This window comes from Macrotis lagotis, chromosome 1, assembly GCF_037893015.1.
Source record: "Macrotis lagotis isolate mMagLag1 chromosome 1, bilby.v1.9.chrom.fasta, whole genome shotgun sequence".
In the NCBI taxonomy this organism is placed as follows: domain Eukaryota; kingdom Metazoa; phylum Chordata; class Mammalia; order Peramelemorphia; family Peramelidae; genus Macrotis; species Macrotis lagotis.
In genome coordinates this window covers 322,834,337-322,862,015 of record NC_133658.1, presented here as the reverse complement: position 1 = coordinate 322,862,015, position 27,679 = coordinate 322,834,337, and the positions used below count along the sequence as shown (strand labels likewise).

The 27,679-nt window shown below is 34.7% G+C and overlaps 1 protein-coding gene across 3 annotated transcripts in view; it reads left to right on the top strand.

Moving 5' to 3' along the window:
- Positions 1–27,679, top strand: part of GARNL3 (GTPase activating Rap/RanGAP domain like 3) — a 207,990-nt gene that overhangs the window by 83,358 nt on the left and 96,953 nt on the right. For all 3 annotated transcript variants that reach the window (XM_074211536.1, XM_074211535.1, XM_074211537.1), the window contains 6 exons: positions 9,069–9,132; positions 14,815–14,841; positions 21,130–21,205; positions 23,595–23,693; positions 25,450–25,553; positions 27,450–27,558. In XM_074211536.1, the coding sequence (XP_074067637.1) occupies positions 9,069–9,132; positions 14,815–14,841; positions 21,130–21,205; positions 23,595–23,693; positions 25,450–25,553; positions 27,450–27,558 (479 nt within the window). The remainder of the gene's footprint in view (positions 1–9,068; positions 9,133–14,814; positions 14,842–21,129; positions 21,206–23,594; positions 23,694–25,449; positions 25,554–27,449; positions 27,559–27,679) is intronic.

Here is a 27,679-nt window from a genome sequence, read left to right as displayed (position 1 = left end):
ATGGAAATGATGCTATTAATAATAGTTAACATTTACATAATGTTGTAAGGTTTACAAAATACTTTACATATATGTAAACACCACAACAATCTGGTGAGGTAGGTGCTATTTTTATGCCCCTTTTATAAAAGAGGAAACTGAAGCACAGAGGGTGACTTACCCAAAGTTACACAGCTATTAAATGTCTAAGGCAGAATGTGGATTCAGGTCTTCCTGATTCCAACTCCCACACTGTATCCACTTCAAACCTACCTACTTAAGGCTACACTTTCTTCACTGAGTGGCTATGAGATCAAATCAAAGAGTTTGTTTTTACAACATTTTGCAAGCCTTACAGGTCTGTATAAAAGTATGCTTAATAGAATAATAGAATTCCAGAGTTAGAAGGAACCTTAGTGGTCATCATTTTTTATTGTTAATTGTTTCAGTCGTGTCCAACTCTTTGTGACCCCATTTGGGGTTTTCTTAACAAAGTTACTGGAGTGGTTTGCCATTTCCTTCTCTAGCTCAGATGAGGAAACTGAGGCATACAGTATCACACAGCTAGAAAAGACCTAAGGCCAGAGAGAGGAGTCTTCCTGACTCCAAACCCAACACTATCCACTACTCCACTGAGCTGCCCTTAAGAGTCATCAGGTTCAATTTTACCCAAAACATAAACTTCTTCTATAATATATATTATAAGTGGTCAAGTCTCCATTCAAGTGTGTCCAGTGATATTTCTTTACTTAGTGAGGAATTGCATTCATTTTTCTTCTAATTCTAATTAAGAGAAAGTTTTACCATTATATTGAGCTAAAGATTGCCTTCTATTATTCTTAGTTCTCCCTTTTTAGAATCAAATAGAATTAGTCTCATCTCTCTTCCACATAATATCATGTCAAAAATTTAATGTAGGGGTGGCTAGGTGGCGTAGTGGATAAAGCACCATCCTTGGAGTCAGGAGTACCTGGGTTCAAATCCGGTCTCAGGCACTTAATAATTACCTAGCTGTGTGGCCTTGGGCAAGCCATAACCCCATTTGCCTTGCAAAAAACCTAAAAAAAAATTTAATGTGATTTTCATTCTATATTTCTCCTTTCAGTCTTCCCCTTTCCAGTCTTAACATCCTTCTTTCAGCCTCTTCTTGTATGCCACAGTTTCAAGTCTATATCCCATCTTGTTAGACTTCTTCATTAACTACAATTTACTGGTGTCCTATCTAAAATGTAGCACCCAGAACCAAATATAATATTCATTGTAGTCCCACTTGCGCAGAGAATAGAAGGACTTTCACTTTCCTTGTTCTGGAAACTACACTACTATTAATGAAACCCAAAATAGTTCATTAACTTTATCATATTATTCATTCATTAAACTTATAATCAAATAAAGTTTCCAAGTCTTCCTTCCACTCTCTTCACTCTCCAATCCATCCTCTCATAAAGCTGTCAAGTTGATGTTCTTAAAACGAAGAGCTAACCAAGGTACTTCCCTAATGAAAAATCTGAAGTGAAAGCCTTTTGCCCTCAGGATAAAATAGAAAAATACTTAATCTAGTATTTAAAGTTCTCCACAAACTGATTCCACCCTAATTGTCCAGACTTCCTCACCTTTATTTTTCATTTGGGAGAAACCAATGGCTGATTGAATCATCATCTGTGATATTTCACTCCAACCTCACTTCTTTTTTCTTGGCTTATCCGTATTCATATTTATTTCTCTTTAAGGATAAATACTATTTTGTTTTTTCTTTTGTTTCCACAGATATTAGTACACATCTGTATTTTGCACAAAGATACTCTATTCAGCTAGAGTTGTGTTTTGTTTCGTTTTTAGCTGAATTTAATTGAAATGTTTTCAGATACTAGTACTAATTCATTTTACTTGTTTAGCTATGAACCTTCCTCACTTTAGATGAACAATGATAATTATCATTTAATAAGTACCTACAGTGTACAGACACTGTGATACATAGACAAAATGAAAAACAATCCTCACCCTTACTTAGGGTGCTTACATTATATAGGTTGGGGCATGACATTTATTCAGATGAACAAATGCAAAATAATTCACCAAATAATTTCAAGAAAGAGAGAAAGCACCACACCTGGGGGGTGAAGAGATGCTTTATGTAAAACCTGCTTCTGGATTTCATAATGTCATTGGAGACCATTTTAGAAGCAATTTGGAATTCTGCAATTAAAGTATCTAAAACATAAATATTCATATATATATATGTATATACATATATAGCCTTTGACCTAGATATTCCACTGCTAGGCATATAGCTCAAGGAGATCACTGATAAAAAAGAAAATCCTCTTATATACCCAAATATTTATCAGAATATTTATAACAGCATTTTTGTGCTAATAGAAGAGCTAGAAATAAAGTTGACTGAGCAATTACTAAATAAGCTGTGGCTCATAAATATAATGGAATATAACTAATATAAGAAATGATTAATATAATGGCATGAGGGGCAGCTAGGTGGCGTAGTGAATAAAGCACCGGCCCTGGAGTCAGGAGTACCTGGTTCAAATCCGGCCTCAGACACTTAATAATTACCTAGCTGTGTGGCCTTGGGCAAGCCACTTAACCCCATTGCCTAGCAAAAAAAAAATTAAAATATATATATATATATATATATATATATATATATATATTATATATATTATACATATATATAATATATATATATATATAATGACATGAGAAGTATAAAAAGACTTGTATGAATTGACATAGGGTAGAAGAAACAAAGCCAGAAAAACCCAAAATATATAATTACAATGTAAATGAAAAGAACAACAGAACAACAGAAAATGAATGTCACAAAATTGTATAGAAAAATTATGGTGTCAAAGAAGAAATATCTGTATTCCTTTGCAGAGGTGGGAGATATACTGGCATAGAACACTGCATCTATTTTTTTACATTTCACTCAGTGCATCAGTTGATTCTTCTCACTTCTCTTTGCTTCATTCCTGTAAGTTTTTCCAGGTTTATCTGAAATCATCTTGCTCATCACTTCTTATAGTATAATATTACTCCATTACAATCATATGCCACAACTTGTTCATCCATTCTCCAGTTAATGAACATCCTTTCAATTTCCAATTCTTTGCCATTACCAAAAAAAAGTTTCTTTAAATATTTTTGTTCATATAGGTCTTATAACTTTTTTAAAAAACTGTCTTTGGGATATAGATTTACTGGTGGTATTGGTGTGCACAGTTTTGTAGCCCTTTGAACATAGTTCCAGAGTACTCTCCAGAATGGTTGGATCACTTTACAACTCCATTAGTCTCAATTTTTCCGCATCTCCTCTGACTTGTATTATTTTTCTTCTCTGTCATATTGGCCAATCTAATGGTTATGAAGCATTCAAAAAGTAATTATTGAGAGACCACTTAGATACCTATACTTCAGGGAAAGCCTCTACCTCTCAAGAAAGCCCATGGCATTTGCAGGGGGTGGGGTATACCTAATTCTCAAAAAGTGTTTCTTTCCATCAGTTATAAACTTGATTTTCTAATATTTATTGTACCTAGTATATAATGAATGTTTAATAAATACTTTTTCTATCCACCTATCTGTCTATCTATCTATTATTTAGCTTCTTACCCTGCATGCTAGCTATCTTCTCTAGCATCTGATCTTTTGCAAATTTAATAAAAATAGCATCTTTGCCTTTAACTAGTTCATTCATATAAATAACATTAAGCAATACAAGTCAAAGGCAGATCCCTTGAGCCTACACTGAAGGCCTGCCTCTAAGATAACACGAATCTCTTAGTGAATACTCTTTGAGCCTAGTCAGGCAACCATTTTTGAATCTACTTCAATATACTCTCTTCTAGTGCACATCTCTCCATCTTGTCTACAGTAGTAGCAGGAAATTCTTCACCCCATTATTTGTCCTCCCCCCCAAAAAAATTCATTGTCTTTATCTAGTCCATTCCTCTTGAATATCCTATCAAAAAATGAAATGACATTAGTCTAACATTGCCTATTTTTTATGAAAAAATATTAGTTCTTCGTGATCAGTGCTTCTCTTTCTAATCACAAACTTTATTTTTGATATTTTATTCTAAAGATTTGGCAGGAATTAAAACCAATCTCACTAGTTTGTAATTTAGAGAGTCTATCCTCTTCCTTTCTTAATAAGCCTAAAATTTGCCCTCTCCAGTGCTGAAGCATCTTTCTTGTTCTACTCAGTCAAGTATCACTGACAGTTACCCAGTAGTCATTCCTACAACTAGGGGTTCTCTTGCAATCTCCTTAATTATCCTTGATTTCAATTGCCTGTTAACTACTTTGATCTCTTTCACAAGTTTACTTTCCTAAATGCTAGAGTTTGGGTTAGATTGTAGTCACTGTTCCCTTCATTGGTTAACTAAGATCATGTGGTCAGTACATCCCAATAGAGTTGTGGTCTCCATCATTTCAATTTTACCAACAAGGTCATTTTTTTACTGGTTAAAAGAACAACTGTGATTCCAGAAAAATCTTTTCCAAGCCAGCATGATTGTGGAGAGGGAGAGAGGAGAAGAAGACTGAGAAAGACAGATAAACAGGGTTCAGAACTCAAGCTTCAATAATCACTAATCTACCCCTAACTCTTTTTATTTGTTTAAATTTTATTTAAGGCAATGGGGGTTAAGTGACTTGCTCAAGGTCACACAGCTAGGCACTTATTAAGTGTATCTGAGGCTGGATTTGAACTCGGGTCCTCCTGACTCCAGGGCTGTGCTCTATTCACTGCACCACCTAGCTACCCCCAACCCTAACTCTTAAGATTCTAGCATCTATTAGCTCTTAATTTTCCTGGAAAAAGGATAATTTGTTGATAATTTGTTAGTACCTATGATATTATGTCAGTTGACATGTATTATAAAAAAAGAAAAAATATATACAGTATCACTGATAAAGTATGCTTTCCAAACCACTTATTAGTACTAGGACTTTTAATTGGAGTATGTAGTAAAATGTCATCTACTTGTTATAGTCTACATGCAGTTTTCTGTAAAAAGTTCTCTTGTGAATTAATCATTTTATCTATTTGGTAAAATTATAATTTCATAATTGGATATTCTGAAAATTTTCAATTAAATTCATCATTATCTTTCATAACAGACTCTTGCAGACCCCTTGTTTTTTTTAAGCATCAGATCAAGCAAGTACATTGGGTATTTATCATCTGAGATCCAACCTTGCTAAGTTTGGTGAGGGTCATTATCATAGGACATGCACCAGAATGATAACTCACCCAAACCATCTACTAAGGAATAGTGGAGAGAGATCATGGTAGAGAATTCACACTGAAATCAGGAAGCCTTAAGTTCAAGGCTTGCTTTCAAATGCACTAATTGAGTGACCCTGGGCAGGTCACTTAACTTTCCAGACAATTCTCAAAAACTGTAAACTGCAGATCAGTTGCCAATCTTCATTGGCAGAAGTATTTTCTTCATTAAAGAGCTCAGGACACCAATGAAAACATATCTGGAACAACCACTATCCCCATCACTCATCAAAAAACATTTTTAGAAAGAGGTGTGAAAAGGTTGCAGTCCTTGGAGTCAGAATACACATCAGAGAAAACACACATACTTCTAGTGCTGAAATATTAAATTAACAGATTAACAGAGGTCATGGATATTTTATCTTATGTTAGACTATTCTATTCTTCCCTTTTTTTCCTTAAATATAACCTCCTCAGATACAACCTTTAACCACTGCTTAAATAATTTTTATCAAATAATTAACAATTTAGTTGCAGGTGAATGTATATAGTTTTCAAACTGAAAATTACAGTTAAATTGAGAATTATTTTTTTTCTTTTTTGGTTTTGCAAGGCAGTGGGGTTAAGTGACTTGCTCAAGGCCACACAGCTAAGTAAGTATTAAGTATCTGGGACTGGATTTGAATTCAAGTCCTCCTATCTCCAGGGCCAGAATTCTATCCACTGCACCACCTAGCTACCCCAAGAATTCTTTAAAAATGTATATTTCTGAATTATATAGTACCAAATAAAATGAGAAAAGAAGACACAGCAAGGTGGCATATTGGTTAGAATGCTGGGTCTGGAATTAGGAAGATTTATCTTCATAAATTCAAATTTGTCCTCAAACATTTTTGAGCTGTGTTACCATGGACAAGTCATTTAATCCTGTTTGCCTCAGTTTCCCCATCTGTAAAATGAGCTGGAGAAGCAAATGACAAACCACTTCAATATCTTCCCCCCCCCAAAAAAAATAGGGTCTTGAACAATTAGACACTGCTGACAAACCACAAGAATGAGGGAAATATTTTACATTTGTTAACTTAAAACTTTAAAGGAAAGGAAATTTTCAATATAAATGCCATTTATATTTCAGTTTCTTGTATCTATTTTGGACCTAGAAGAAACCATGGAGATCATCTAGTCTGGGATAAATGAGGAATGAGGATGCCCATGAATTTGGAGATACTGTAACAAAGACTGCTTAAGCCAGCCTTACTTTAAGCAGTTTATTTGAACTAGGAGTTGCTGGAGACAGACAGTAGTTGAAGATCTTAATTTCAATTAATTTTGCTACTGGTTACCTGTAGTACCAGGCAGTATTTTACTAAATGAGTTTGAATCTCAGGTTAATGACAACTGTGTGAGGTCCAGATGTTCAAGTAATTAATTATTCCTTGTCTCCCTCTTTTTTATACATCTAGGTACTATAAATGTAATAGCAGTCATAAAAAACACAAGTAAAACTATAAATTCTAAACTCTACATTATTACTTGTTAATTATAATGTAAACTGGTGGCTAGGTGGCGTAGCGGATAAGACACCGGCCCTGGAGTCAGGAGTACCTGGGTTCAAATCCGGTCTCAGATACTTAATAATTACCTAGCTGTGTGGCCTTGGGCAAGCCACTTAACCCCGTTTGCCTTACAAAAGCCTAAAAAAAGAAGAAATTATAATGTAAACTTTAGCCAAATAATTATAGTTTATTCTTTGTCATTTTTCTGATCTTTCCATCTGGTTACAAAGTTTTGTTACCATTTTTTTAAAGGTTTTGTGCAAGGCAAATGGGGTTAAGTGGCTTGCCCAAGGCCACACAGCTAGGTAATTATTAAGTATCTGAGACCGGATTTGAACCCAGGTACTCCTGACTCCAGGGCCGGTGTCTTATCCACTACGCCACCTAGCCGCCCCTACCATTATTTTTTAAAAAGTCACAGTCACATATGAGTATGTCGTTCTTTTAATTCTTCTGTCCTCTTTCATTTTGTGCAAATTTTCATAATTCTTTATTTTTTCATGTGTCATTTTTATGGCAGAAAGGTGCTTCATTATATCGGTTCACCATAGATTCTTCAGCCATTATCTAATTGTGGGTTGTTTCCAGCTTTTCAGCTTTTAAAAATAAAGCAGCTACAAATATTTTATATATAAAAAGTTCTTTATCCTTTTAATAATATATTTAACATGTAGTTCCTATATATCAAAAATATGAATAGGCAGTTTTCAGATGAAGTTATTATAGTCATATGAAAAAATGCTCTATCACTTTTGATTAGAGAAATGCTAATTAAAAATGACTCTGAGGTACTCTCTCCCATCTATCAGATTGACTAATATGACAGAAAAGATAAATGATACATGTTGAAGGGAATGTGGGAAAACTGGGACACTAATTCACTGTTGATGGAATTATGAAATGATCCAATCATTTTGAAGAGCAATTTGCTGCTGTGCTCAAAGGGCTATAAAACTATGCCCACCCATTAATGCAGTAATACCACTACTAGGTCTGTATCTCAAAGAGATCATAAAAAAGGGGAAAGGATTCACATGTACAAAAAATATAGCAACTCTTGTTATGATGGCAAACAAGTGGAAGTTGAAGGGATGCCCATCAATTTGTAAATGCCTGAAAAAGCCTGTAGTATATGAATATAATTGAATACTATGATTCTATAAGAAATCATGAGCAGATAGATCTCAAAAAAACCTGGAAAGACTTACATGAACTAATGCTGAATGAAGTGAGCCTTGTACTCATTAACAATAATACTGTGGGATGATTAATTTTGAGAAACTGAACTCTTCTCAGCAATATAGTGATCAAAGGCAATTCTGAGAGACTTTATTTCTTTAAGGCAATGGGGTTAAGCGACTTGCCCAAGTTCACAAAGCTAGGTAATTATTAATTGTCTGAGGTCGCATTTGAACTCAGGTCCTCCTGACTCCAGGGTCGGTGCTCTATCCACTGCGCCACCTAGCTGCACCTCTGAGAGACTTCTGATACACAGCCAAAGAAAGAACTATGGGGTCTAAATGCAAACCAAAGCATGCTATTTTCATTTTTTTTTTAAGTTTTTGCTTTTTCTTTCTCATGGTTTTTTCCTTTTGTTCTGATTCTTCTTTCATGATATGATTAATGTAGAAATGTTTAATCTGATTTTACATGTATAACTTATATCAGAATATTTGCTATCTTAGGGCAGGGGGAGAAAAGGGAGGGAGAAAAATTTGCATCTCAAAATCTTATGAAATTTAATGTTAAAAACTACATATATAATTGAAAAAATAATATTAGCTAAAAAAAATCAAAGAATTTTATAAGTAAAGTCTCTATTGTAGGACCTATATTGGGACAAATACAATTAAGTATAGTGTGGTTTAAAAAAAAAGATAGTGATCATTTTTGAATTTTATTGCAGTATTATTTCTCAAGTGGAAAAAAAAACCAGTACATCCCAGCAACCATATATAGTACTTATTTCTCCACAGGGCTTATAGCATTTAATTTTATGATTTCTGGTTATTTTTGTCATTTTTATAGTTATACTATCAAATTGATATTTTAAATTTCTTTTTATCAGTATATCTTTGCACCCTTTATTTTAGAATAATAGTATCAGGAAAACATTCAGGAAGATATGATGTGATTTTAAAATATTATAGCTTTTTGCCAGATAATCAAGTTCTTTATACAAACTACTTATTTTGTTATTTATTTTCTGAGTAAGAGTGAATTACTGCTGTTATTTAAAGTTCTTTGACATTACACTGAAATTTATTCTTTCCCTTTTATTTCAGTGCCATGAATCTGGACAAGTTTGAAAAAGGCCCCAGGGAAATTTTTCATCCTGAGATACAGAAGGTAAAAGAAAATTTAATTTTTTTTTTTAGAAATTGGTATATGAAATATATGGAGCATATTTGCATAAAAGGAGCATTGTTGGCTTAGTAATTATCTTTTTTTAAATGGAAAAATATGTTGAATTTTGTGAGACAAGTAAGATTAATTTATTCAACAAATGTTTATTGCTTCCACTAAAGCCCTACTTTGATGCCTTTTTGGAATATAGAGGTAAACCTCTTAATCTCAGGGAAAGGACATAAATGAATTGATCAGAGATTTCAAATGACTTATAGGTTAAGCACCTGGGGTAGAGAAGGCAATTGTCACTTGCTTACAAGTTAAAACCACAAGAGAAAGTCTTATCTGAGAATGAGGGTTGAATATACATATATCCTGACACCTGGGGTCAAATCTAGAGCTAAGAGATGGAGGCAAAGGATTCTAGAACAGGTGCAACATCTATAGCCTGGGAAAACTATAGATCTATATAGTTATAGAAACATATATATAGAAATATATCTATATATTTATAGATATTTATAAACAATATATATTTATAGAAACATATATAGAAATATATATCTATATATTGATAGAAGAAATATATAGAGACAATATATAGAGAAATATATATTTATAGAAATATATATTTATATTTATGTAATCTACATCCATTGACAAGAACAAATCTAACATCTAGCCAAGGCATGCCTGACTTTGTTGAATCAAATGATAGTATCATTTAAATGTACGGGTGCAGATGAAGGTGATGTCAAAATAAATGCCAATTTTTTCAAGTGGGGTTATAAAGGTGAAAAGGATGATATAAGAAAAAAATATGGTTTACTTTCTTGCAAGTTCATGGACATGAGGCCTGACAAATAAATCTTTGCGAATCTCTTTTGATTTATTACTCACCCTTCTTCAATATATTTCCTTTTAGTGCTATTAATAATGCAAAACATCAAGAAACAAATAGCAATTCGGAACATCTAAAACAGGTGTGTCTAACCCACAGCCCTCAGGCAACATGCTGCCCTCAAAGCCCATTCATGAAACATTATTGCATTTTATTATACACATTGGAATTATGTAGTCATAAATAAATATTCAATTATTTATGTGACCCTTGACAAGTTTTTGTTGGGCAGGGTGACTCAGAAGAGTTAAAAAAATTGGACCCCATGACCTATCTCTCCTGTAGACCTTGAAGGTGTTGGAGATAGAGAAAGAAGAGGTGGTTGCACCTGAAACCTGAAGGGACTATCAATGAACTGTGACCTAGAACTTTCAGATAAAAGAATTATGCCACATAGCCAAGTAGGGTGGCAAAGCTATATTCATTCTCAAAGATAAAAGATTATAAATCTCATCTGAAACTCATCATAAATTTCCATACTTTTTATATTTTAAAAAATCTTGTCAAACTAACAAACTTAAGCCATCTTAAACAGCACTATATTTAAAGTGTACCTTTTATGTTACATTAAAAATTACAATTACAAATGCAAAAGAAGTCTCCCCCCCATCAGTTTTTGTCTATTCCCTCTTTTTAATCTTATACTTTGCTTCCAAGGAAGATACTTGATGTTTTCACCTATCACCATCCTTTATGTTACTTTAAAAATTACAATTACAAATGCAAAAAAAAAATCTTCCCCCCTCTAATCAATCTTTGTCTATTCCCTCTTTTTAATCTTATACTTTGCTTCCAAGAAAGATACTTGATATTTTCACCTATTTCTACTTTAGTTTCATCTCTTGTCAATCCTTTCCTTTTCCTATCCACCTTGCCATATTAACTCAGCTCTCAGCAATAGGTAGCCACACTGGAGGTCAAAGTATCATTAATGAACTGTTCTTTCCTATTTCTTCTTAAGTTCCAATCTCCATCTTTTATTTTCCTTTCCAAGAAGAGAGTAAGATGCAAGCAGTACTTCTATATTGGAAGCATACAGTTTCTATCTATTGATTATAGTCCAAGGCTTTTTAATCTTTTTTGTGTCATGGACCTCTTTGATAGTCTAGTGAAACCCATAGACTTTTTCCCAGAATCATTTTTAAATTTTTTTTAATTTTTTTTAATTTTTAAATAAATGAAAGAAATATTTATTTATTTATAGAAATATTTATTTATTTATCGAAGGTCTCCGATAAGACCCAGAATTTTACATAAAAAGAGCCTTGGATTTGGGATCAGAAGAACTGGGCTTGGATCACAACCCTGCCACTGATTGGCTCTACTGACTATGGGCAAGTGGCTTTATTTTCCTGATCCTCAGTTTCCTCATCTATAAAATGAGAGGATTGAACTAAATGACCACTAAAGGTTTTCATACTTTGAATCAATTATCCTTCCTCTACTATATACTAGCTGTACCACCCTGAGAAATCAACCCCCTCTCTGAGTTCAAGTGTCCTCATCTACAAAACAAGAGGCTGGTATTATATACCCTCTCTATTCATATGGCAAGGTGGCAAGAACTTTGGAGTCTCTTAGGACTGACATGTGAAAGAAGATTCAACTTGTTCTGCTTGGCCTTAGACTAGAGAATAGAATTAGAAGTAATGAATGAAAATTTCTGAGAATCAAGTTTAGACCATTAGGTCTAAAGAAAAGGCTCTCTAATGATTTGAATGCTATAAAAGTAGCATTTATATAACCTCAGGAGACAGTGGGTCCCACATCATTGGAAATCCTCAAGCTGGGACTGGATAACCACTTCTTGGTCTTATTCAATAAAGGATGAAGTGATTTCTGTGGTCTCTTCTAACTCTGCACTTTTGTGATTCTGACTTACCAGCCTTAATGTTCTGCTTCAAAAGTCCAATCCAACAGAAGTATTGTAATATGTGGTAGCACTTCAAGACAATATATAGCCATCTCCTCTAATTATCAAATAGTCTAAAATTTTTTTGTGTATTTTTGGTCTTGAGGTCTCAAGACCTCAGTGGTTGTTGATCCTAGTATTCAGACCCAATAATAATTCTTCTTTTTTTTTCTCCCTGATGTCTACTTTGTGTTGTCTTCATTCTTTTTGGGACAGCTAGGTGACAGAGTGGTTAGAGCATTGGCCCTGGAGTCAGGAGGACTGAAATGCAAATCCTGCCTCAAACTCAACTAATTATTTAGCTGACCTTGGGCAAGTCACTTAACCCCATTGCCTTACAAAAACCAAAAATACATATATATACTTTTCTCTTAATCTGAGATGCTATTAAGAGAAACTAGCAAAGTGATCATGTCTTCCTAGAGTTTTTAATAGCAAAGGTAGGGAGAACTAGGGCTTAGTCACATAGGTGCCTTAGATTTTAATAAAAGTGGATTCCAGAATATTAAGAGGAAAAAATAACCATAAACCCTAAAAGATAACTCAAGAAAAAGAGAAGTTATAAAAAAAAATTTTAATAGAATTGCAGAATTAGAAGGGATTTGAAAGGACATTTAGTTCAAACCAGGAGGTTAGGTAACCTATTCATGGTTACAGAGGAAGTTTGCATCAGAAACAGAATATGAACCCAGGTCCTCTGATTCCAGAGCCACTGACTGTTTCTTTCAAGACTTCATGTAGGAACCATGAATTGAGCTTTGAGGGAAGCTGATCACAAAACAATTGTCATGGGCTTATGGGAGAAAATGCCAAAATATAACAAAAAGATTTGTTTGTTTTTTAAGCTATCTTTGGAACCAGATGATGAACAAGGAAGAGATGAACATACTGACTGAGGAAGAGGATATAATGTTAATCAATGACAGCTTATGTTAATCAATGACATACCTTTTACTTTATTTTCATTGTCTTCATCAAGGACAACAATTGTGTAGCTTAGAAAGGCAAAAATATTGTTAAGAAGACAGTTAAACCTAAAATAAAGGAGAAGAGAATAAGAGAGAAACAAGCTATTTTTTAAAAAATTCATTTTCCCCAATATAAATAAATTATACTCCCAGAGCACCAAACTTGTAACTGCTACTACCAAACTACTATCAAATCAGGAAAATGTCTGTCTGAGAAAATTATACATCCACTTACTTATTATTATACTTGTGATGGTCTTTGGTGATCCTGAAACATATGGATACACATTCTGTGCCCTGACATTGTAAGAGATGTTTTCAGTGTTCATTTAAAACATAAATTTGTATAACTTTTTCTTCACCCATCTTCATTAATTTTCCCAAAATCATCCTCACTCATATAACCAACTCTAAGGCATTTAGTCATTTTTTCAGGCTAATCCCAAGAACTCCATTGTAATTTTACATTCCAATTTTATATATTGGATAAAATAGTTCTGGTTTTACATATTCCTTATTAAGAATTCCTTCTTAAATATGAGAAATCACCAATGTAATTTTCAGTACATGGTGTTTCACAGGTTATTGGATTTTAAATGTTGAAAAGCATAGACTAAAAAAGGCTACTCTAGAATATTTTTTTTATCTCAGCACATTTTAAGAGGGAATTTGAGAAAGCAGAGTGAATTCAGAAAAAGGTAAACAGACTGTTGAAAGATCTGAAGGGTACACTCAAAGTACTGAGAAATTTAAAGAATTTTTTTTTTTAAGGAGAATCTATTTTGGGGTTTACAATCTAGAAACAGATTTTAAATGTCCAGTTTCAGGATAGCACTTATTCCATTGCTACTGTCAATTCCCTCTTGAAATTTAAGGATCAACCATACTATAGAAACAAATTAACCCCTAAAGTTCTAGAACTACAAAACAAAAGTCATTTAGTGATAACTTTGTGATATCTGTCTCAGGAGCTGAAGATACAAATTTGATCATCTAATCATGCAAATAAAAATTCCATCACATTGTAACCATACAGATATAATCATCATGGGCCCTTAATTATGTAGTAACCATTATTAGAACTAGATTGAAAGCTTTTGGGGTGATGGGTGCTCCCTTACCAGCCAAGAGTAAAGCTGTGTGTAAAATAGCTGTACCCAGATTATTCCAGGCCTAAAACTTATTACTCATTGGCTCCTAGACATCTAATAATTCTCAGCTTTGTTCCCCATGTTATCTCTAAGAAACTCAAAGGTAGGAAATGCACATGCTCTTTTATACATGCTTTTTTCCCCTGTAATACCAAATTAATAGAAACATTCTTTTTCTAAAATTAAAGCCTTGATTGGAAAAGATTTTCTTAGTTCACCTGAACTAATTAGAAGATGCCCACGTGGTGGCAGCATCAGTCAGTACTAGGAGAAAAGAATGTCTCTATATGCCTGCCACCAGCCTAATATCTTTTCTATTTGATTCTTCCCATTTTTCCCATTGTCTACTCTATCTAAACCCTCTACCATAGTCTTTCTAATAGTTCCTTTACCTGTTTGGAAAGGTCCTAGCTGTGAAGTGTTTTGGGTCATGTAATTTCCACATTTCCAGAAGGTCTGTTTGTTTGTTGTTTTATACAAAAAGGTAATCTAGGTAAATAGGATTTTGTTTTACTTGTTATAGAGTCTTCAATATGGACTAAACTGTAGCAGGGAAAGGAGCAGATAATTCCCAGAACAAAGAATTCCAGCTGGGACTTCTTTCTTTGACAGTGACATTGTCTGAATAATATTTAGAAAACCAATTTTCACATGATTTTAATGATTTATAGAAAAATATAGACAAATTGATTGAACTGAATGTATCATCGTTGAAAATGAACATTAATTGTCTTTTGATGTCTTTAATAGGATTTACTGGTTCTTGAAGAACAAGAGGTAAGTGTCACTTCATCTATAGGACCTTTCAATTTCTGTGGATACATTTGTTCAACACAATGGATCACCTTCCAGTGGTGTTGACAAGTACAACTCTTGCTTTTCTCAAGTGACCCTTCATTTCAGCAGAAATTGTTTATTACATACCTAGAATCTTGCATCTCTAAAACTTGTAATTGAGCGTTACTAAAGATAATTTTAGTATTTCCTTGTAGCTAGGCCCTAGAAAACTTTGGGAGAAAACCTAGTGGTTTTCTCCATTTACATCTTAAACACCTGGTATGATTGGCAGCATGAATGAATTTGTTATTGTGAATATCTCTTACTATACTATATATATATATATAGATATATAGATGTATATATATATATCCAAATATTTTTACCATCTAACATCCTAACTTTGAGAATGAAATGTGATTTTTCTCTCCATTTTTTTAATGAGTGACTGATTTGATTGAAACACTAGCTACAATGAAATGGAAAGCTTGGTCAGAGCTGATGAAGACCAAAGTTTGAATCTAGATTCTGCCCCTTAGCTATGTGTCAATGGATAAGTCAATTCCTTTGTCTAGGATGCTATTTTGTGATAATCTAATATGAAAGAGATTGGACTGGGTTACTTCTAATCTTCCTTCTAGATCTATAACCTATGAAATCTTGTATATTGAAAATAAAAATGGAAGCAGTTGGGGTAGCTAGGTGGCACAGTGGATAAAGCACCAGCCCTGGAGTCAGGAATACCTGGGTTCAAATCCGGTCTCAGGCACACCTAGCTGTGTGGCCTGGGGCAAGCCACTTAACCCCATTTGCCTTGCAAAAAAAAAAAAATGGAAGCAGTCAGGTGTTACAATGAATGGAGCATTGGGCCTGAAATCAGGGAGACCTGAGTTCAGATCCTGCCTCATATACTCCCTGTGACCTTGGGCACATTACTTAACCTTAAAAAAAAAAAAGAAAGAGAAAGAAAGAAAGTAAAAATGTTTATGGAGGTGTTATCATTAAGAATACTAGAGTCACCATGAAGTGCTGCTGTGTCTTTAATACTTGGTTTTATTTTATCACATAATCCCACATTGTTTGAGTAGTAAATATCTTCCAGGGAATTTATTCAGTAAAGTAAAAGAATTATGCTAACAAAAGTATATTAACAGACTCATGCTTTTCATTTAATTTTTATATGAGATATATTACTAATTTTTAAAATGCCTTCAGGATAGAAACATGGATAAAAATAAATTATTTTATTTTTAATAATAAATTATTTAAACAGAAGCAATTATAAGAAGGAATAGGGCTTTAAAAAAAAAAGAAAGAGGGGTGGCTAGGTGGTGGAGTGGATAGAGCACTGGCCCTGGAGTCAGGAGTACCTGAGTTCAAATCCGGCCTCAGACACTTAATAATCACCTAGCTGTGTGGCCTTGGGCTAGCCATTTAACCCCATTGCCTTGCCAAAAAATTAAAAAAATAAAAAATAAATAAAAAGACAGGCTCTACCTTCAAGGAACTTATAATCCAGTTGGGAAATGGGTAAGTTTTCAAAAACTGATAAAATGAGAATCAGTACAGAGAAGAAGTCCAGTCAAAGTTTTTGAATAAATTTGAGGAATGAGAGGATAGTTCATCTTAGGAAGAGAGCTGTCATTGTCACTAAGCTTGACTTTTACTTGTGAAGTAAGATATCTCTAATTTTCACAGTACAATTTGTGTCCATATTGGATTGTCTTATGCTAATTAAGAAGCCAAATAATGTGGTGAAAAGAGTTCCATGATTAGAATGAATAGATACTTGGGTTTGAATTCCAGATTTGATACTTTTCTGTGTAACCCTCGACAAATTATTTTATTTTAATTACTTCGTCTGTAATAAGTGGAGATACTAATATCTACAGATCCTGTAGCATTGTTGTGGAGAGCATGTTTCATACATTTTATTTTTTTTGTTTTGGTTTGGATTTTTTTAGATTTTTACAAGGCAAGTGGGGTTAAGTGGCTTGCCCAAGGCCACACAGCTAGGTGATTATTAAGTGTCTGAGATCAGATTTGAACCCAGGTACTCCTGACTCCAAGGCCAGTGCTCTATCCACTCCGCCACCTAGCCACCCCAATGTTTCATACATTTTAAAGCTTCATGCCTTAAATATTATTTTTCTCAAAAAATTAAAAATTAGAAAAGTTCTATAAAAGGGGGTTTCCTTACAAAGGTATTATATATGTTCATATTTTGTAGTTTCTAGATTAATGAACATATATAAATTAAATCACTAAAGTATTACATCTTGAAAAAGCTACTACAGGATTCTAAAGAACCCAGGCATTTTTGTCAGTGCCTCCACTGGACTGGACTGGACTAGACTGGAGTAGAGATCATCCTTATATTAGGCCTTATATAGAATATTTGGTTATTGAATTGACTCTTCTCAGACTTGAGACAGCAAAGTTATATACATGAAAGAGCACTAGACTGCGAGTCAGAAGACCAAGTTGCAAGAATTTAGAGCTGAAAAGCCCTTCACAAAGAAAGTAGCTGACTGTTCAAGGTGACCCAGATCATGAGTAATAGAGTAGGTATTTGAACCTTATTTCTTTACCTATAACCACAACATTCTATTTCTATTACACTATTACTTGCTCTTCTGTACTTTACTTGACTCATTTCTAAGATGGAGGGTGATCTCTCAATTCACTTCTGAACAGCAGTCAATAACCCTGTCATTACTAAATCATTTTATATTTATTCTTAATATAATACTTTTTCATCTGGTGATCTGGGTGCCCCTAAAAGTATTATTTGTTGTGGGTACAGTTATGTTAATAAATACATTAATAAGTCCTACTGACTAGGAATTCAATTTCTGTCTGAAATAGTGCTGATAAGTACATTTTTTAAAAAACTGTTGATTCAACTCTGTGGAAGACTGCTAAATCTATGAAGGGTACAAAGAAATAGAAGATTAGCAGCCTTTGTGCTGGGAGCTTGTGATCTTCACTGGGAGAGCCACATGGCAGTGATAAGTACACTGGACTTAAAAAGACTGGATTCAAGTGGAAGCTTTGACACTTTGATAACTTTGTGACTGCTGTATATCAGCTCTTTGGGTGGGTTATTTAACTGCTTTGGACTTCAGTGTTCTTATCTGTAAATTGAGAGGCTTAGACTGGATGTTCTATCGGTTCTCATCCCAGTTCTAAGCTGTGATATACCATATGTATAAACATAATAGCTAACATAACACTGTGGAGTTATTACAAAAGGATAATATTTTTTCAGAAAGTAGAAATATAAGAATACAAAGTCCCTCCCTCCCTCCTTTCTCTCTTTTTTTGTACCACCTCAGTCACTGGTGAGGGAAAGGGGAGTAGATTCTCAGCTCCCATAGAACACAATCCCAAAACCAAGTCCAAAACCCCCTCAAGGCTTGAGTCCTAGGTACCTTGGCTTCTCAGTGCATCCATGCTAAAATGGCTACCTACAGGCAATCCTGGTTTAAAGGTCACCTTGGTTTAAACTCCTAGTCCGCTGGAAATCACCTCCTGCATCTGAAACAAAGAACAAACAGAACAGAAAGAAATAGAAATACCCTTGGGCCCATTTCTTAGAGCCAGAGCAAAAGAGAAGGAGCAGAGAAAGGACAAGGCCTTTCTTCCTTTTCACCAGTTCAGTTCATAGCTTGCACTTTAGGCTCAGCAGCCAGAAGCACAGTCAAAAAGAGCAGAGAGAGCAAACAACTGAGTTAACACTAACATTAAAGTCACAAATAACCATCCTTAGTGAAGCTGGAGATGCTCAAAGCTGAGTTACACTAACATGCATATACATATACTAGTACTACATATGCTATGTTCTATCAGAGTTTATGGTATATACTAAGATGTATCTACTAAAGTCATCTGGCATTTGGTGGTTTATAATATAGGAGGAAAACTTGATGGAGACCTGCACACTTTGTACCAAAGCCAAGAAGGATTAACCTTGAGGGAGAGGGAAGAGCCTGAAGGACTCTTTGATTTTATTATTTCATCATCAGTTTTATTATTTAGCATGATACTCCAACCTGAATGCAATGTACTTGCCAAGCAAGTGAGTGTGCTTCATTTCCCATGTAAGCAACACTACAAACACATAGCACATATTCTCTTGTTCAACCCATCTTAGGACTCTGAACCCTTTTGACTAGAGAGAGTATGGCATGGTCTATTTTTCAGTAACTACTGTAAATATTAATAAAGAGATTTGCCTATCAGTAGTATGTCATCTGTTTGGAAATTACATAGAAAAATTCTTGCAGTTATGCCACTTGGAAGATTTTTACAGAAGGGGAAATTGTGTGGCTTACCACAAAAACCTTTAGATTGTATCTTAAACCTTTAATATTCCCTCCATCTTCTGACTCTCACTGATACCTAGCAATAGGTGTACTTTCACTCATAATTTCCATATCTCACAGGCAGCAGTAGGGATGTCAGAATACTCCTTGACTTGACTTTAACCATGACTCACTGACCTGTATCTTAGTCACTCTTGCTCCAGATCTACCTGTTAACCACCAATTGTCTTTGTTCCTTGTGCCTGACTTTTCCCTTATGAACAAAACAATACTTAGGATCATAAAATCTAGAAAGGACCTCAAAGGTCAACTAGTCTAACCTGAGCACGAACAGAAATCTCTTCTTCAGTTTCCCTAAATAGTCATCCAGCCTCTCCTTAAAGACCTCTAGTAATTGAACTATTTGACGAAGCAGCCTATTCTATTTTGAAGCATCTTTATTTGTTAAGAAGTTATATCAAGGGGTGGCTAGGTAGCACAGTGGATAGAGCACTGACCCTGGAGTCAGAAGTACCTGAGTTCAAATCTGGCCTCATACACTTAATAATTACCTAGCTGTGTGGCCTTGGGCAAGCCACTTAACCCCATTTGCCTCACAAAAACCTAAAAAAAAAGTTATATCAAAATCAACCTCTCTGAAATTCTCCTTGACCTACTATTCTTCAGGAGGTATGCTACCAGGTCACTAAGGGACTGGTAAACACTATTTAGGCAACATGGTACAGTAGAAGGAACATTGACTGATAAAATACTAGTGTTCTATCAGAAATGACAAACTGGTTGACTTTGAAAAAACATAGAAAGACACTTTAAATAATGAAAAGTGAAATGAGCAGAACCAAGAGAACATTGTAGATAGTAAAAACAGTATCATTTGAAGAATAATTGTGAGAAGTCAATTTATTCTAAATATTATTCATAAATCAATTACAAAGAACCTATGAAGGAAGATAATCCCCTTCTCCTGAGAAGGAACTGATAAATAGATGCATAATATGGTTTAACCTATTTATAAATCTACATCAAATTGTGACCCTCTCTAGTGCAGGTTGGGGAGAGAGGGAAACAGTTCAGAACTTAAAATGTAACAAAAAATAATTTTTTTAGAGTATTGGCACTGGGTTCAAATCCCTCTTCTGATGCTTAATTTCCTATCTTAGATAAGTCACTTGGACTAGATGACCTCTGAGGTCCCTTTCAGCTCTATATTGATAATCTTAAGATTCTATTCAAAGGGCCTAACCTATAATATCTGCAATTTCTTTTTCTTCTTTTTTTTTGGTTTTATTTTGGGTTTTTTGCAAGGCAATGGGGTTAAGTGACTTACCCAAAGCCACACAGCTAAGTAATTATTAAGTGTCTGAGGCCGGATTTGAACTCAGGTCCTCCTGATTCCAGGGCCAGTGATCTATCCACTGCGCTACCTAGCTGCCCAATATCTGCAATTTCTATAGCTCTTCAAGGATTATAAAGCACTTTTCTCAGAACAGCCTAGTGTTATAAGTAATGCAGGGATTATTATTCCAATTTTCCAGAATAGGAATATGAAGTCAAGAGGTTAAGTAAATTGTTCAGGATCATACAGCTTATATTGGAGTAATGACCCCAGGACTTAGGACTCCAGATCTAAAACTCTTACTACTACACTATGCATGTTTATACTGATGTCCATTGATATCGGTATACTCTTTCTAGGGGAACTAGATGAAACACAGTGAATGGAACACCGGCCTTGGAGTCAGGAAGACCTGAGTACAAATCCAACCTCAGACACTTGAGACTAGCTGTGTGACCTTGGACAAGTCACTTATCCCCATTTCCTAACCCAAAAAAAGGATTCTCTTTCTAGACAGAGTAGAACATTTTGTAATCTGAATGATTACATAATCTTCTGAAAAAAAAATGATAAAACACTTTAATTCTTATCTTTGTTCTAAAATGTTATTTTTATATTTTTAAGGGCTGTGTAAATTTCAAGTTTGGGATTCTTTATGCCAAAGATGGGCAACTCACTGATGATGAAATGTTCAGTAATGGTGAGTAATAACTTACTTTCCAAGAGATAAAATCAGTCATCTACTCTGGTCACACACAGTTTTAGTAACATCTGTCTCTTCAGTTTTAAGAATTTTTCTAGAAAAGCAGCTATCAATAATCCAAGTCTCTAACTCAAAGCTCTCTACCATTTTATGCAGGAGTAGAAGAATATGCTACTATATATAAAACATATTTAGCTGTAGTGTAGATATGCTTTGTGACTTTCAGAAGGTGAGGGGACTAGGGATATAAGGTTATAATAATAGACTTGCCCTTGCATTCAGTAATTTGCATGACAAAAAACATTTATCAAAAGGAAATTAGTGGAGTTCTGCTGCTTCTTCAAAAATCACTATGTGTCATAGTATATAGAGCTTAATCTCCTTAAGGAGGCATCCCCCCCTTCTGGTGCAACTAGATTGCCATCTAACCACACCCTCATCCTGGGAAATTCTTGTCCACAATTCTCCCAAAATCCCCCCTAGATGATCTGCCTAACATGCCAGAGACCTCTCTCTAGCTCTTTTAATATATATTTCTAGCTGTTATTACAGCATCTTAAAAACTGACCAAGCTGCCATCTTTCCCGCAGCAGATGGCCACCAAGAACTGTGTGCTCTGTCAATGACCCACTTCACTTTAGGTACCTTCCCCTCATGGCACTCTCATTCCACATTGATGAATACTCATCTTCCTCTAAATAACACCTTATCTGTCCTCTCCAGGACATAGTCTCTCTCTTTTCTCCTAACCCTCTCACACCACACACCACACAATAGAAAGGGAGCCAGGCTACTCCTTGTACCCACTGCCACTCCCCCCACCATCAGCTTCCCTCCTTCTCTTCATGGTCTAGAACAACCAAGAGTTAGAAAACTACAGCCAGCCCCTGCCTGTTTTTATGTGGCCCTTGAGCTAAGAATGTTTTTTACATTTTTAAAATAAGATTTTCCTAGGGACGGCTAAGTGGTGCAGTGGATAGAGCACCGGCCTTGGAGTCAGGAGTACCTGGGTTCAAATCTGACCTCAGATACTTAATAATTACCTAGTCATGTGGCCTTGGGCAAGCCACTTAACCCCATTGCCTTGAAAAATCTAAAAAAAAAAGAATAACAAAATAAGATTTTCCTGAATTTTAATTTGTTATTTAAAAAAAAAAATTCTGGAGAGACAGTACAAAAACAGGCAACGTATCATTTAGTCCTTAGCCTACAGCTTGCAAATCCCTAGCATAAATAACCTGGCCACCTTGCAGTGCTATACACACAGCATTCCATTGTTCTTCTCCATGCTTTAGCATCGGCCTTATTCGTAGATGGAATGTTCTCCTTTCGTCCCCCTCATAATATCCTTTGCAAGCTTCAAGACTCAACTCTAGCACTACCTTATACTTGAAGCCTTTCCCATTTTCCCCATCTGCTAATGTTTGTCTTCCCTAAAGTACTTTGTATCTATTTTGTATTTAGTCTGTGTCTATTTGTGTGTCTCCCCCAAAAGAATGTAAGCTCCTTAAGGGAAGGGACCATTTCAGTTTCATCTTGGTGTGTTTGTGTGTGTGTGTGTGTGTGTGTGTGTGTGTGTCTGTGTGTGTGTATATGCAATAAAACATATTGCCTATAAACACATTAGTACGTGATTGTTTATTGGTTGATTGAACAGAAATTATATAACAACAATATATATTAGCCATGTAAAATTTTCTTTAATTGATTGGCATAGTTCTAAAACTTTTCTTATGCATTCCCCTGCCATGATGAAAATTACAATATGGTTTCCAATTCAGTTCAACAAGTTCAGTTGCTTGTTTTCAATTCAGTGAGTGCTTGCTTGGGGCAGAACACTATGGTGGGTACTGAAGGGAATAAAGTTAAGACCAGATCCAGTTCCTGCCTTTATGGATCTCATATATCCACAAGGCCAAGGACTGCCAAGGCATGTATATATACATCACCCTAAGTCCTATTTCCTATTAATCAGACTAAGAGATGAAATGGTTCTGGAAAAGGCAAATGAAAAGGATGTTTTTTCACAGTACTCCCCTTACTACATAGTGTGCAAGTCATGTCATCATGTATATGATGCCACAGTCCTTTTTAATTACAAAGATGAACATCTAACACATACATGGATAACTATGATATTTAATACATGAAAACTATATTAGGCCTAGAACAAAGCACTATATGCAGTTCCTGAGTCTATGGTCTTTCCTATCAGGGGACTTTCCCAAAGAGAAGAACTTTGAATTTCACATTTTACTAACCAGTAGTATATATCATCATGTAACAATTTTTAGATTTCCTTAGACTGTGAAAATTAAATCAATATATTATTAGCTGGCATCTGATTTGGATGATTTTCCTAATTCTGAATTTCTTCTTTCTTCAGAAACCGGCAGTGAAGCTTTTCAAAAACTAGTCAATCTTTTGGGTGACACAATTACACTAAAAGGCTGGACAGGGTATCGAGGAGGTCTGGACACCAAAAGTAAGATTTCCAGTGGTTGTGATTATATTTTTTTATTAACATCTCTCAGAAATGACCTGGCCAGTATTTGACTATGAATTCTAGTGAAAGGAATAGGGTAGAATAAATGTGATTGGAAGAAAGTCATGAAATCAGTGGTTCCTGAGTGTCATGGCCATAGAAATACTAATTATATGTACATTGTAATATCATTATGCTTTATGAATACAAATCAATACCTTGAAATTACTATAATGAAGTAATAATGATAATATTATTAAATTCCTATATTTTATATAGTGCTTGCAATTTTTAAAGTATTTTCATTTCCTCTGTCTCATTTGATCCTGACAGTAATCTAGTATGATTAAATAGACACAAGTCTTGTTATACACCTTTGATGGATGAGGAATTGACATACAAAAGAGAGTTGAGTTCTTTCTGAGGCATAGAGTCATTCATTGAGGATCTTTCCATGTCTCATCATGTCATAAATTCTTGAAGACTATGCAAAAGGATTGCAAACTCAGACCCTTTCCAGTGGGAAGGATCATGGACATTAGGTCTGCAATCTGAGAGCCAGGTAATCACCAGAGATTAGCCACCAAGTAATTAATTATTTTAAAGGGAGTAAGGGCTGTCCACACTAGAAAATCAATTTTTGATGACTGTCTTCTAAGGTGTAGAGGAGTCTAGTTTAATCTGCCTTAGTGGAGGAAGTATCCACACTGGTGAAATCACTGATTCATCATGTATTAAATGCACAGTGAGAGATCTGGAATAAAGTCCATGCCCCTGATAGTTAAGGATGTATTTCTATACCTCTAGACTATGTGCTCTTGTAATTAATCCAATTATTTTACAAGCATATGATTTCCAATGTAGTTTTTTGCTTCTCTACAATATCATTTACTCTATTTTTATTAACAATATAACCATCTCTAAGCATCTTTCATCTGACCAGGCTACCAACAACTGAGCAATGTAACGTTCTCTCTTTTTTAACCAAAACATTAATCTCTACTCTCAGGAAAGATGGAAATCAGAGAGGGCAGAGAGAGAAAGATAGACCAGAAAGATAGATAGGCAGAGAGAGAGAGAGAGAGAGAGAGAGAGAGAGAGAGAGAGAGAGAGAGAGAGAGAGAGAAGATACTGACCACTGATGACAGTTGTAGTTTTTCTTAGGCTGGTACTTTTCTTTATCCTAAGAGTTGAAATTATCTGGGTCTTCAGTATGATGTGGAAATCTGTAAAAGGGGGAAAAAGGAGCAGAGCCACAGGAAAAACCAAGTAACCCAAAAACAGAAAGGACTTTGTTTTATAAAACAAGGGAACCAAGACTAGAAAGTCACAATTACTTTCCCAAGATCACACAGTTAATAAATAGCAGAGCCAGGACTTCCAACTTAGTTCTCTGACTAGAAGTCCAATGCTCTTCCCACTACACCACACTGCCTGAATCACATATTTTATTTCTGAATTTCCAGGATACCAGATATACCCATAATCAAATGTAAGTACAAAATTAAATTCCCAAAACAAGTACAATTTAGTTTTAAATTATTCCTTTTGGATTATCGATGCTAATCCCTTACCCCCATTTGCTAATGTAGATAATCAAGTGCTGTCTGTATGACTATAGACATGTCATGTATGCCAAAAAATCTACAAAGACATCTAGCTATCCAATACCACTCCCCTGGTCCACAAAATAGAACTTTCTTGATTCAGACCTTTCATGTTGTGTGCCCTCAACTGTGTCTTCCTATTCTTACAGATGATACCACAGGACTATATTCTGTGTACACTGTGTACCAAGGACATGAGATTATGTTTCATGTTTCCACCATGTTACCATACTCTAAAGAGAACAAACAACAAGTGAGTATGATATAAAAATTCGTGGTTACAGAGCCCTTTCAGTCTTACAAAGTATTTTTCTCATTAAAAACCATGTGAGTTAGGTAGTACAGTTAATACACTCATTTCACAGATGAGGAGATGGATTCTCAAAAAGAAGTCAAAGGTCTTGACATTGAGGAGCAGAACCAGGATTCAAGTCTTTAGACTCTCCTCCTGTGCTCTTTCCGCTAGACTGTATTTGCCTCCTAAAAGCTCTCTTAGAAATGCAAAAATCACATGGCCATTTTTATATAGCACTGATTCTCTGCTAAGTGCTTTACTAGGTTATCCCATTTTATCCTCACAACAATCCTGGGAGGGATGCACTCTTCATATCCTTCCATTACAGTTGAAGAAGCCAAGGCAAACTGAGGCGAAGTGACTTGCCCAAGATAACACAATTCTAAGTGTCCAAAGACAAATTTGAACTTAGGTCTTCCTGACTCTAGACTTCATACTCAATTCACTGCACTACCTAAATGTGTACTATGATGGTCTTTAAAGCCTTAATATGCAGTAGAAAGAAAAGTTGCCCTCTCCTTAGATATCATCCTGAAACCCTGTATCAAATATTATCTATCAACCAGCAAGCATTTGTTAAGTGTTTACAATATGCCAGGCTTGTGTTAGTAATTCATAGATATTCACTTTTACAGATTCATGGGAAAATTATCTTCATTACCACCAACTACTGCCAATTTTTTCCTACTTTATAATAACTTATGTAATGAAGTTTATTAAAAATTTTCTTAATAAATTCTACTACTTGAGATGATGGGATTTCTATGTCCTCATGTTAAATGCAGAGAAAATGTTTCTTTTGCCTCAAAAAGAAACTTTTGATTATCTTTGTTTCATTGTTTCAAAGATTTAACCACATAATAATATCCAAGAAATAAAAACAATGATCACAAATAGTTTCTTTCCAAGGAAGAAATAAGGATTTTCAATATTGAGTGTCACTGTGTGCTAAATAAGCTCTGGAAAAAAAAATATAAAAAAGTGATTTCTATCTTCTTGTCTTTAGGAATCTAGCAGTCAGTTAGTATGAAATATCACATATCATTATTTATGCAAATACACAGACATATAATAATAGATTTTAAAGATTTTAACTTTCTCTAGGATTTCTGGTTTTCTGTTAAACTTTTTATGTGATTCTATTAAAAAAACAATTTGAAGGTCTTACAGCTGATAAATAACATGAGAGAATGATAGGCAACTAGTCAAAGATCTAGGGGAAATTGGAATCTTCATTCTGCTTTGTCTTCAGTTTTTGTGAGACATTTATATTTTTGTGAACAAATATTAGGGATTTTTTTTGTTTGATTGTACATCTTTGTTACATGAAATTTACTTTTTCCCCCCCTTTGTTTCAATGTAGTGGGAGAAAGAGGGAGAAAAAAAATTTTTAATTATTGGTTGGAGTGTTTTATGAACATTCAGATGAGTTTGCTATCTTATTAATTCTTCTTATCTCTTATGAAGCAGGAGAAATCTGCATAAGTGAAAATGTGAATGTGAAAAATGGAAAAAACATACACATAAAACTAAAAATGTAAAAATAGGGGGCAGCTAGGTGGCGCAGTGAATAGAGCATTGGCCCTGGAGTCAGGAGGACCTGAGTTCAAATCCAGCCTCAGACACTTAATCATTACCTAGCTGTGTCACCTTTGGCAAGTCACTTAATCCCATTGCCTTTCGAAAACTAAAAAAAAATAAATAAAAAATAAATTAAATTTAAAAAAGCTTCTTGGAAAAGGTGGGATTAGAGAATTTTTCCCCCTCCTTTAGAAAATCTTTATATATCCTTTATTTGAGTTGCAGTATTTATCCTCCAAAATCTATACAATGTGTTATTGTCCTTATTTACAGGTTGAAAGGAAACGCCATATTGGAAATGATATTGTCACCATTGTGTTCCAGGAAGGAGAAGAATCTTCTCCAGCTTTCAAGCCTTCTATGATCCGCTCTCATTTTACACGTATCCTCTGCTATTCTTAAAAGTTTAATTATTGAATGTCATCTGTCTTAGTGGATTACTTTAATTCAACATGCAATAGAGTTAATATGATTCTTTATTTCTAGATTCATAAATTGGCCAT